The 12,433-nt window shown below is 30.8% G+C and overlaps 5 protein-coding genes across 5 annotated transcripts; 3 read left to right on the forward strand and 2 right to left on the reverse strand.

Annotated features, from left to right (window-relative positions):
* Positions 1–277: 277 nt before the first annotated feature.
* Positions 278–939, forward strand: FA14DRAFT_154383 (uncharacterized protein; the record flags this gene model as incomplete). Its single annotated transcript, XM_025497675.1, has 2 exons — positions 278–631; positions 709–939. 2 exons carry the CDS (start codon positions 278–280, stop codon positions 937–939), a joined length of 585 nt encoding a protein of 194 aa, XP_025355249.1.
* Positions 940–1,232: 293 nt separating this feature from the next.
* On the forward strand, positions 1,233–1,785 carry FA14DRAFT_154384 (uncharacterized protein; the record flags this gene model as incomplete). The annotated part of the gene is made up of 2 exons (XM_025497676.1): positions 1,233–1,568; positions 1,615–1,785. 2 exons carry the CDS (start codon positions 1,233–1,235, stop codon positions 1,783–1,785), a joined length of 507 nt encoding a protein of 168 aa, XP_025355250.1.
* Positions 1,786–2,087: 302 nt separating this feature from the next.
* On the reverse strand, positions 2,088–3,132 carry FA14DRAFT_120220 (S-adenosyl-L-methionine-dependent methyltransferase; the record flags this gene model as incomplete). Its single annotated transcript, XM_025496395.1, has 2 exons — positions 2,088–2,794; positions 2,859–3,132. 2 exons carry the CDS (start codon positions 3,130–3,132, stop codon positions 2,088–2,090), a joined length of 981 nt encoding a protein of 326 aa, XP_025355251.1.
* Positions 3,133–3,831: 699 nt separating this feature from the next.
* Positions 3,832–4,088, reverse strand: FA14DRAFT_36069 (uncharacterized protein). The gene has a single exon (XM_025502238.1). It carries the CDS (start codon positions 4,036–4,038, stop codon positions 3,871–3,873), a length of 168 nt encoding a protein of 55 aa, XP_025355252.1. The 5' UTR covers positions 4,039–4,088; the 3' UTR covers positions 3,832–3,870.
* Positions 4,089–10,552: 6,464 nt separating this feature from the next.
* On the forward strand, positions 10,553–11,678 carry FA14DRAFT_36077 (uncharacterized protein). Its single transcript, XM_025502239.1, has one exon. The coding sequence runs from the start codon at positions 10,704–10,706 to the stop codon at positions 11,427–11,429; it is 726 nt and encodes a 241-aa protein (XP_025355253.1). The 5' UTR covers positions 10,553–10,703; the 3' UTR covers positions 11,430–11,678.
* The last annotated feature ends 755 nt before the right edge of the window (positions 11,679–12,433 follow it).

Here is a 12,433-nt window from a genome sequence, read left to right on the forward strand (position 1 = left end):
ATCTCACACTTTAAGCTTACCAGATGATTCAGTCTTTGCAGTCTCCAATTCTCAACGTTGGTTTTCATCGCGTTTGCAAGAATGCATTTTTGATGGAGTGAATTGGGTTTAAGGACGAATGTTTCGCCCCGAGAGCATATTTTTACGCAAAGTATTCTTCTCTACGAAAGCGTTTTGATTCGTCATAACGTCGAACCTTATTTGTCACCACACATTCCTTAGTATGTGTCAGATTTTTGAATTTAGCTTCTTATTTCTGGTTTGTTTCTACTGGTCAATGACAAAAGTCCTTTTGGTGGGCGCAGTCAACAAAGATGTATCTTCGCCAACCACACCATCTGGTCAAGTCTTCTTTACGCCTGATCTGAACGGACCGCCTCCGTCTAGTGATGATGAATTAGCCACGTCCAAAGACGCAAATCAACCGCATCAGCATTCCTATTCAGGAAGTCTACTTCATCAACGAGCACAAGGCATCTTGAAAGTCCAAGATGTGACGCCCAAAGTTGAAGCAAGGAGGAAACGTCAGAGAAAATACAAGGCAAAAATCTGGAAGAACTTATCGGTAGAAGAAAAGAGAAGGATCTTATCTGTCAGGAATGCTAAAAGATCCGAACGTTACCATAACTTGGTTAGTGATTTTTCTTGTTTTAACTCTACACATGTGACTTGACCTTTTTCCTTGCCTACCGTTTCCTCAATCGTCAGCCTGAGGAGGAGAAAGAAATTGAGAGAGCCAAATCACGTCAAAAGCAGAAAAAGTCTCATGACAAAGATCCAATTAGACATGCTGCTTATCAAAAGAAGTACAGAAAGGATCACCCGGAGAAAGCTAAAGCTTGGGAACGTAATAGAGAAGAGAAGAGAAAAGCTCTTCGGGAAGAAAAGAAGAAAGCAACTCTCAAAGCCCTTCAGCCTAAAGAAGATGACAAAAGTTGATCATTGCATATAGTGATTTTAAATTCAACAAGAGACCTGTGCGGATAGTCTATCCGAAACGCAGAACTCATCTGCACCTTTCGTATCGACCATGTAAAGCCCCGACGCAAAGTGCTGGTGTTGAAGAATGTCGTAAAGAATATAAAAGATCCACAAAGACATCTTTCTTACTCCAAGCCATGAACTGGTATAGTCTGTCATATATAGCCTTTGACCGATAGCAATATTTTACCAATAAGAGGATGCAGCTTTATCTTTTAGGATTGCTTTACATTTTATTGTGGTCATGCCCCATGATCGCCGTCGATATGGATGACGAACGAATTAGCTCAAAAGGCGATGTTGACGCCTCGTTGCAACCTAAAACGACCCTTTTCGATCTTAATGTACCGGCTCTTCCCATAAGTGATAGTGAAAAGGAAACAGAAATAACAAATCTCACACCTAAAAGTTCTTCAAACAAAAAGAAGGGATCAAAAAGAGTTCGATTTCCATCTCTTACCAAAGAAGAACGAACGAAACATTGGCGAGAAGAAAAACGTAGAACGCGAGCAAAGTTAACGCCAGAAGTTCGACTTGCACGTTATAGACATGATCAAGATGTAAAAAGGGAAAGATTCAAAAACGCGGTACGTTTTACACTCTTTTTTCTCTTCTCATTGCTGTCATTTTCAGCTTAATCCATCCTATCTCTCATCGCTCCAGAAACCAGAAGAGCAAGAGGCTTTACTTGCAATGGCAACCGAAAGGCGATTGAAACACAGACGAAAAGCGAGAGCAGTCTTGCAAGCAGAGAGAGCACAAAAAGGCATCAAGTCCACATTTTTTTCAAAGTACGATCCCTAAGCAAGCTGACTCCACTCATCTCACTCAAGGTTATAGTGCAAAGATGCATTATTACTGCGTCATAATACTGATATTGTCTACATAGATCGAATGAATAAAGAGTCTGGGAGTTGCAAAAGTTGAGTAAAGCATGATGGTCCAGTGACCTTTTGTGCCATTGTGGCTGGTTTAGTACCTGTAAGTCAGAGAGAAATGCGATTAGGACCTGATAAGCACAATTCAGGACATGAAGAAAGTCAGTAAAAAGGGGGAGATAATGGCCACCGATTGCACCTGGTACTGATAAATTAAGACCTCGATACTCACATTTGGAATTCTGCTTTGGCCTTGATAGGTTGTGATCCGTCCAATTCATATTCAAATACAATGTCCAAATCTCTATTGTTCTTTGCGTTGGGAGCACAACTCAATGTACCCGAGATCGATTCACCTGCACTAACTGTCATCATTTCGGGAACGTAAAAGACGGTTTGTTTCCAGTGTGTATACCGAGAGTGTGGACCAGTTGAGAATTTGACTGGCTTATGGCAAGCGTCGAATGAAACATCGAACCATCCCAAGAAAGCATGAATGTAATCGTTTCGGGTGACGTTTAGCTTGAAGGAATCCTTGAACGTTAGCTCCTCCTTTGTGACGGTTAAGAGGTTGATGTGCTTTACCAAGCAAGGATCACAAACGACGCTCTTGAGTTCAACAGTGTCCACCAATGGTTCCCTTAGAGCAATCTCTTTTATACAGCTGTAATCGAATCCGTACACGTCATCCCAAAAGCCAATCTTTTCTTCGCGATATTCTTGATCTTCGATAGCGCTCAAATAAAGAGAGGCAGTATCGGGCATCATCACACCACCGGGAGCCAAATATTTGTCACGAGCAGCCAAGACTGTGTCCAACATGCTCTCGTATAGCAAAAAGTATCCCATCCATTCACTGATGATCACATCTACCTTTTCTCCTGGTGCCAATGGTAGCTCCACTTCTTCAAGTTTACCCTTGACGAGGTGAATCGCTGAAAGAGAATAATGACTCAACAAATTGGATCCCATATCATGCTCTCGTCCCTGTGTACTCACTATCTTTGAATCCATTTGCTTCTACGATCTGACGGGCTTGTACGATGATGTTACTCATATCCACACCGATTACCTTCTTTGCACCAGCTTTGGCAGCAAACATGCACAAGATTCCCGTTCCACAACCAACATCAAGAACAGTTTTACCTTTGAAAAGATGAGGATTGTTGCAAATTGCATTTCTGTACGAAAGCGTTCTAACTTCATCCTTTAACATTTCTTCATGAATACCGAAATGTGCATATGAATCTGCATAATAATCCTTTGATGTCATCTCGTTCAATGCTGCTGCAGAAGCTGATCCTGAGCCGTTTTGGACGTCGGCCATGGCAGTCATCATTGTAGTGGAAGAGGTGAAAAGACGCAATGAATGTAAGAAGTTGAAAGGTGATGTTGATGTTCTCCAGGCTGTGTTTGTGTTGCTGACATTCTTTCGCCGAAGAAATAAAAAATAAAACTTTAAAAAAAAGTGTGTCTTCTTGAAAAAAACTTCCTAGAAAAACACACTGGTCTTAGACAGTCTCACTTTGACACAGGCCTTGTATGCACTGTGTTGACTACGCGTACCCGTGCACAAAGCTTAGCGGTGGTGCGGGAGGGAGTCGGCGCATTTTACACCAACAAACCTGCCGCACCTACGCGTCACAGCCAGGCCCAGCCCATTACGGATGTTTTTGTACGGGCTTCAAAGGCAGGCAAACAAGTAAGGATGTTTGACCATAAGTTATCCGCAATCAAGAGTAAAAGCCAAGGCCAGCCCTGCACTGCACTGCTTAAATGAATTGCATTTGCGTGCTTACATCTTAGATTTGAAATGAAGCTATTGATAAAATTGTGGCTGTTCGTGAAGTGTTACGCCGGATTCGGTGATATTAGCCTTTTATCTAAAACGGCGTTCTGCAGACGCGAACAAAAAAAGTGGGTCGAGGACATTCGGCCCAAAAAATTTTTTAGGCACTTTATCCTTAAAATCCATTTTTTTACGCGCATGCACGATTTTTCGGTATTAAATTTAAATACAATTTAGATTTTGTATTAAATTTTGCGCGCGCCTGCGCGCGCTGCGCGGTGCGCAGGGCGTTCGTTGAAAGAAGAGGACATGAATCGAGATGAAGCGACCGGATTCGGCGCGTGTCAGTGAAAGTATAAGACCCGATCCGATTCTGATAGAGTCAATCATAGTTATATAAGGTTTTAGGTTAGGGTTAGTAAAAATATAATTATATCAGTAAAATATTATTATATTAAATACTTTAAAGGGTTAAGGTTCTATATAATATTATTTAAGTATATAAAAATAACGACTAAAGATATATAATATTATTTAAGGTTTTAAGATAGATAATATAAGAAGATTCTATCTAAATTATATAGACTCTAATAGAGTCTATTAAAGATCTTAAGTATATATACCGATTTAAAATATATATATTCTTAAATTAGGTTATATTAATCTTAAGAAATATATATATTTAAAGATATTTCTTATCTTTTTTATTATTATTATCTCTATTACTATCACTATATAACTATCTAAATAATAGTAGATATATTAATAAAATATTATTTATTAATTAATCTAATCAAGATAAAGTCTTTATTCTATAAAGAAAAGTTATTTATTTTAGATAAAGAAGAATATATAAATTTTTAAGAGTAATAAAAGGATTTTATAAAATATAGTATAAAATAATATAATTTAAATTATAAATATAAATCGATATTATATATATAATATTATTATAATCTTTATACCGAGTTAATAAAAGAATAAATAAGATATTAGAATATTTTACTAAATAAATAATACTTAAAAATAGGAATCGATCGAAGCGATTATCTTTATAAATTAATTATTAAGATTTAATATAATATAAGTTATAAATATATTAAATATTTTCTTAAGAAAGATTATAATAATTATTTAGATAGTATAATATAGTTTAGTTAAAGAAACTTATTATTTAATAAAATAAAAGCTTAGATTTAAGAATAAGCGATAAATAAAAAGAAGTTAGAGTATCTTAAAGATTTATTATAACTCTTTAATATTAAATAGGTTTATAAAGATCTTTTTATAAATTATATTTTACTATAAGTTTTATTTATCTCTAATAAAACGATTTATTATATTTTTAATAGTGTTATTAATAAATAATTTTAAAAAGATTAAAACCTATAAAAAAATATAGAATTATAGGTAAAAGAGATAATAGATAGCTCTAGTAGATAAGGTTTTATTAACTTTTAACTATCTAATAATAGTATAACTAATTTTAACTCTAATTATATATAAATAATATATTTCTCTATAAAGTAGTAGATAGAAAAGCTTTAAGATATAAAGATTATTTATTTAGATTTAATATATTATACTACTTTTAAGATAAGTTATAATAAAAAGATTTATCTCTATAATATTATTATATATAATATAACGATTTAAAGAGATTTACTAATAAGATTCTTAATTATAAATATTAAAGCTAGTTAGCTTATTATTTAATAATTAAAAAGGCTTTATAACGATATATAATTTAAATTAGAAATATTTATAATCGATTATTTATCGGTTAAAGCTTTAGTAATTAAGACTATTTAAAATAATAATATTAAAATCTTATAATATTACTTCTATATTTTAAAGATAGTAAAGAAATAACTTATAAAGAAAATATAGTATTTAAATAGAATAATAAAGGAAAGATAGAAATTATACTTTATATTTTATTTCGATTTATTTAAGAATCTTCTTTATAGTAAATTAAGTTACGATAAATTATAATAAGAATAAGTTAATTATCTTTATCTTATAGATAAATATAATTAAAAAGATTAGATAAACTATCTTATAAGAATATAAGGTTCTCTATCTAAATATTAGAGATAATATAGATATAATAAATTTATTTTAAAATAAATCGATATAAATAATCTTATAGAAAGATAGTATTTTATCTTTAAGAAAATATATAAGATAGATTTAAATCTAAAATATACCGATTATCTATATTTTATACTAATTAAAAGAGTGATTTATAACTATTATTAGAATAAACTATAAATAGAATTAAATATAATTTACTATATATATCGATTAAAAGAAATAGAGGTAAAAGAGATAATTAAAAAAATCGATTTTAAAGATATTAGAGTTATACTTATATAATCGTTTAATAGTAGTTACTAAGTTTAATTATTTAAAGATAAAAAGGTATAATACTCTATAATAGTATAGTTAGATCTTTATCGATATATTCTATACTACCGAAACTATAAATATAAGGTATTTAGATAATATAAAATCTTTTATAAATATTTATTCTTTCTAAGAAAAGGTTTAAGATATTAAGTAGAATTAGAAACGATTATAGCTTAATTAGTTATTCTATAAAATAGTTAAGACTTTATTATATTAAATAATTTATTTTAAAATATAAAGATTATTAATCTTTATAATTTTAAATCGTTTAAAAGTAATATAAATTAATTTAATATACTAATATTTAAAGTTAATTCTATTATTTCTAAAGGTGATTTATCTAATTTATTATCTGATATTTTATAAATCTTAGATAACGATTATAAAAAAAAGCGATAATAGATATATTTAGATCTTTAAGATTTAATAGATTATGTTTAATAGAAAATTATAAAATAGTAAGACTTAGATACTATCTTAAGATTATTATTTTAAAACTAGCTTATTAAACTTAAAAGTATTTATAATAAATAACTAGAATATTAATAGATTATAATTATATATTTAAATAAATAGAATATTTATATATAAATTAAATAGAGTTATAATAAGTTATATAGAGTTATATAGAGATTAAAGTGATATATTATAATATAATAAGAAATAATATAATCAGTAAAAGTTATAAAGAAATAATAATAATAAGATACGATATAAAATAATATAATTAAAGAGTATTATAGAGAGGTAAAGATAATATATATAATATATTATAAAATAATATAATATTATATAATATATTATAAATTATTATAATACTATAGTAAATATTATTTTAGAGACTCTATAATTTATTCGAGTCTATAAGTTATATCTATATCTAGATTTAATTTACTTTTATAAGAATATATAATATTATTTAACTGTCTAACGATTATCACTAACTCTATTAATCTCTTATCTAATACCTTTATAATTCTATTTAATCTTAGCTTAACTCGATATTCTTTTTCTTATAATATATAAAGATTTAATAATAATAGTATTTTAAGATAATCTAGATTTAAATTATAATTATTAATATCTACCTTATATAAAATATATACCGAGTATTTAATTAAACAACTATTAATAATAACTTTATATATATTATATTTATAAAGATAGTAAAAAGAATATCGATATTCTCTAGAAAGATTAAATATATATTATCTTTTATCTCTTCTTCTTAGATTTTAATCTAAAGATAACGATTTATTATAATACACTATTATATCTTTTAAATTATCTTATTTATTATTTATATTATTATAATTCGATATAATATCTTAATATATTATACTGATTTCGGTATTTACTTAAGTATTTTATAAGATAGAGTTATTTAACCGTTTCTACTATTAAATATTTATATTTTAGTTATATCATAATGGTATAAAGAAAGATATAAACGATATAGTTATAATAAAAATAAGATAATATAGATAATAATAACTAATAAGACTATTATCTTAAAAACTATATATTTATTATAAAATATAAAGTATATAAATTATTTACTTATATATTTATTTAATATTTATATATATAAATTAGCTATAAAAGATAATAACCGATATATATTAAATTATAAAGACTAAACTTATATTAATATATTTTATATATATATTATATATTTTAATATATTAGATATATTAGTATAGTATAGATATATACTATTATATAGTATATATATAATTTAATATCTTATTATTATTATTATTTTTTTATTTTATCTATTAATAAATCTATATATATATATTAAGATAACCTTAATAAATATATAGAAATCGCTATAATTTATTTATTAATTATATCGAATTATAGAGAATTATATTAATCAGTATAATTTAATCTGATATAATAGTTATTATCTATTTTTAATATAGTAAATTAATTAATTTTAATAAGCTATTTTTAAAATTTCGATTTATAGTAAGTTATTTCTAAAAATAATTAATATATAAATAACCAAAATAGCTTATAAAACTTAAAGAAATAATTATCGAAAATAGCTATCGATATTAATTTAAAAGGAAAAATAGATAATTTTTTTTATTAAATTATATTTTTAAATAGAAAATAGAATTAATTAATAAACTATTTTAAGAATATTATATTTATATATATTATAAAAGATATATATTATTCTTTTAATATATTAAGAATAAACCTTTATATTAAATAAAAAAAAAATATTTAAAAAATAAAAATAACTTTTTTAGTTAGATAAAAAATATATAAATTATCTTTTTTTTCTTAATTTTATTATAATCTTATAAAATTTTTTATAATAACTTTTTATTATTTATTATAGAATTAAAGATTAGATCTTATAGATTTAAATTAAAAAAAATAAATAAGACTTTATCTCTTTCTTTAGTTTAATTTTTTTCTCTCTAACCTTATCTCTTTTTATCTTACCTTTTTTAACTCTTTCTCTTTTAAACTAAATTAAAATAATATAAATAGAGTCGACGATATAAATTTATTTATATTATTAAGAGATAATATAAATCTTATTAATATAAGATTTATAAGATTTTAATAGAGCTTATAATAAGATAATATAATAGAAATTATTATAATTCTTAATAATATAAGATAGACTCTACTATAAGATATAAATAACTATATATAGTAAAATTAAACTAGTTATATAGAAGCGATCTTATATAATAATATAAGATATAGATAATATAAAAATACTAATATTTTATTATATATTTTCGAGTACTAATATAAAGATTTAAATAAGTATAATAAGATTTAATATATTTTATATATAAATTAGAAGATTTTAATACTAGTTTATAGGTTAAATATTTAAAATTTAAGAAGGTTTTAAGATTATCTAATCTTCGATATTACTATTAGTTAAAGAGAATATCTAAAGCCTCCTACTACTATTAGGCGAGCTACTACTCCTCGCTTAGTATAAGAAGAAATAGTAGCTTTATATATCGTTTATAAGGTCGTTGAATCAATAGAAGTGTAGGTTACGACTAACCCTATTCAAAGAGGTGATGCTCCGCTTAATGACTACATTAGAAGGCTCAATCGCATACTACCACCACGAACCCCTCCCCCTAGATAATTTTTTATAGTTTAAAATTTCATTTATTATCTTATATTTTTACATGAGTGACTATGAAAATTGATGGCAATGAGATGGTAATACAAAATTTAAAATGAATACATATGCACGCGTGCATAATCGTGCATATGTATTAAATGTTCACACTGCATGAACACAGCTCAAGTGCCATTTTGGGCCGAATGAGCATGACCAAAAAAGTGTGTGTTTAAGCCGGATTGGTGTATGTGCTATGCATTCAGTGAATATACATTATTACTGCTGACTGGCTTTTACTGAATCAAATAAAATAAAATAGAAAGCGTGGGTATTATCAAATAGCTGCAGAACGGTACTTCTTGGCTTTATGAGTGAAAAACGGTGCCGAAAGAGAAACAAATAGTAAGATAGAATTCCATAATAGCGTAAAGAATCCGAAACAAGCGCTTGATGAAAAGGGTGAAAGGAAGCTATTCCTTTACTTCTATTTGGTAATGCTTCGATGAAAGGCCTTCCCATTCACCGACTTTAGCCGATATACCATTTTGAAGACCGGTCGATCTCATTCGTTTGTGGCTGGTCATTCACTCCACCGACGTGCTACTTGAGCAATAAAATTGGCATGCATTGAAATTGTCCGAAAAGAAGCATACATAACACACGCGTGCCCGCTCATTTCTACACTTGATCAGTGTGTGATTTGCCTTTCTTTTTAATTAACGCGTGAGCCTCAGTGACCGACGCATTAATCGTGCGAAATGTACGCAAGAGTAAGTTTGACGCATTAGACCGATTTACAAGACGCATTTGTGTTGTAAAGTGGCGCACTGCACGCACGCAAAGTACACACACTGTACACGGCAGATTCCTTTACTCCAAATCCGGCCACTTTTTTAATTATTATTCAATAGCATTTACCAGTCTCTTCTTTGCCATAATTTCTTTCCCTTCTGCCAAAAAGGTTTTTGCTTCTTTTTGTATGTCAGGGTGATCCGCACTGGGACCATATTCAAACCTAATTTGGTCAACTTGGTCAGCAATTGGTTGAAATCGGTTTGTATTGGACGCATTCAAGCAGTGGACAACCGTAAAAGCGGGAGCATTTTTGACCAAATCCGTTTTCATTTGTCAAGGAGCTCTCCGACCGATATCCCATGTCATCATCCTAGACACTTTTTCTATTGTGTTCTGTACCTGTCAGCACAACAGTATGCACTCCCATCTTGACATACAGATCCATCATTAAACTTTATTCCACTTTATATGCATTTCGCCTGTTTATTTCCCCGTTTTCTTTTCTCTTCAACCAGATCTGAATCGAAACTGCAACCTTTGTCTACGACAGGTAAACACAATTCGTTTCACCTATTCAACACTTGATCCACTTTCTTCTTTTCTGTCTCATCACCATCACCAACGCTTTTTGCTCGGATTATTGCTATCCATCATCATCATCATCTTTTGCAACATTTTATTCGCTAATCAACACAACATTATCGCTTATCACTGACCCGATTTGGGTCTGATTATGCCCTATTCGAATCCAACATTTTCTGCATCGTCTGGATTTGACTCGTTCAGCATACCAATCAAGTCAAGCATCCAATCGGAACCAATCACCAACCAAGCACCAGAGTTACCTCAAACAACGACAGTGACTTGGTCTTCCAGTAAGAAGAGCCTTCCTATCGACAAAACAGGAATCCATCCAACAGACCCTTCAAGTCATTTAGCCGGCCACGTTCATTCTCAGAGCGTGCCAAGAGAACCAGCTGGCCTCGTGATGAGCAAAGTTGCAGGTCCACAAGCAATCAGTGCAAACGCTTTACGTTCATATCCTTCCACTTCAGTTCATTCATCTTTGCCAGTGTTGACAGCAATGAGTGGCGTTGCAAATCCAACAGGTACAACATTGAATCCGTCTTCATCCGGATGGAATATGGCAGGTAGCACAGGCACACCTGTTTCATCTAATTATCAATTTCCTTATTCTGCTTCCAATCAAATGGCACCAAACAGTAACAGCACATTCGCCACACCTTCAAGCAATTCATCTTCTTCTGCTTATCAATATCATCCTCATCATCAACATTCAAATAGCTTGGGGAATGCATCAAATATGGATTTAAGCTCCAACAACAATTTCGCAGGTCATAGACGTGTCAACACCGAATCAGCCATGCCATCCGCACAATACATTAGCGGATATGCTGGAAACTTTATGGGAAACACAGCAGATCAAAGCGGTGAGTAGAGTGGTTTGAATTTGCACTTTCTTGCTTCACTTTACCATGTCGCATGGGCATCACTCTTCCAGTACAATGGTAATGGAAATGTGATCATGCATATAGTGTCAAACGAGCGCAACGCGGGAACGCTTGTTGTGAGGAGTATGCATATATGACTGACTGTAGTTCAATTGGGCGTTTTCGTTGGCGCAGTACGCTAACACACTTTTTACCTTTCTCCCAGGCACTCAATCATCCATTACAGCCGCTACTCCTACTTCAAAGCCAGTCTCTTTGGGACCTTTACGCGTTCATCAATTCTTTCCTACAACAGGTGAAGCAGGCGTACCAGTAACTGTTTTAGCAACCGTAAAAGCTGAATGGGCTCGTCAAGTTGGATTGCAATTAACAAGTGGCATTTATGGCGGAAATGATACGCAAGCTGCAAGAACTCACGGTGGCTGTAGGTTCACGCTATGTTTTGGTACCACTGAAGTGGAAACTAGAACAGAACGCAGCATTGGAATGGGAGATAGTCCTTTCAATACAATGACAACTCTGGAAGGAACATCATACCTTTCCAATAATGCAAATGCAAAGGATGTCGATTTGACAATTATTGCACATGCTCCGCATTATCCTGGACCACAATTGCAAAATCCCAGTCAAGGTGGTCGCGTACAAGTTCGTATCAAGGTTGTCGGTGCTCCTTTAGATGCTTCTTTGCGTCAATTGATTGACGGTCTTGATGTGGGTGAATTCTGCTATTGGCAAGTATCTCCCCGTACAAATCTCAAAAGACCTGGAGATGATCTTTTGGCCGAACAACATGGGTTGAGAAGACCAGCTTCATTCCCTGCTTTAGGCTCACAATTTGGTCAATCTGGTAGCGGAGAAGATGCTAAATTCGTTCAACCAACTATGAATGCAACTTTCCCAAGATCGCAAACCGTGGGAAGAATGACTGAAATAACAAGCCCTTCATCTTCCAATCCACGCAGAGCCGGAATACCTGAATTCCCTGGCTTGG

Source organism: Meira miltonrushii (genome assembly GCF_003144205.1).
Source record: "Meira miltonrushii strain MCA 3882 unplaced genomic scaffold FA14scaffold_2, whole genome shotgun sequence".
Classification (NCBI taxonomy): Eukaryota; Fungi; Basidiomycota; class Exobasidiomycetes; order Exobasidiales; family Brachybasidiaceae; genus Meira; species Meira miltonrushii.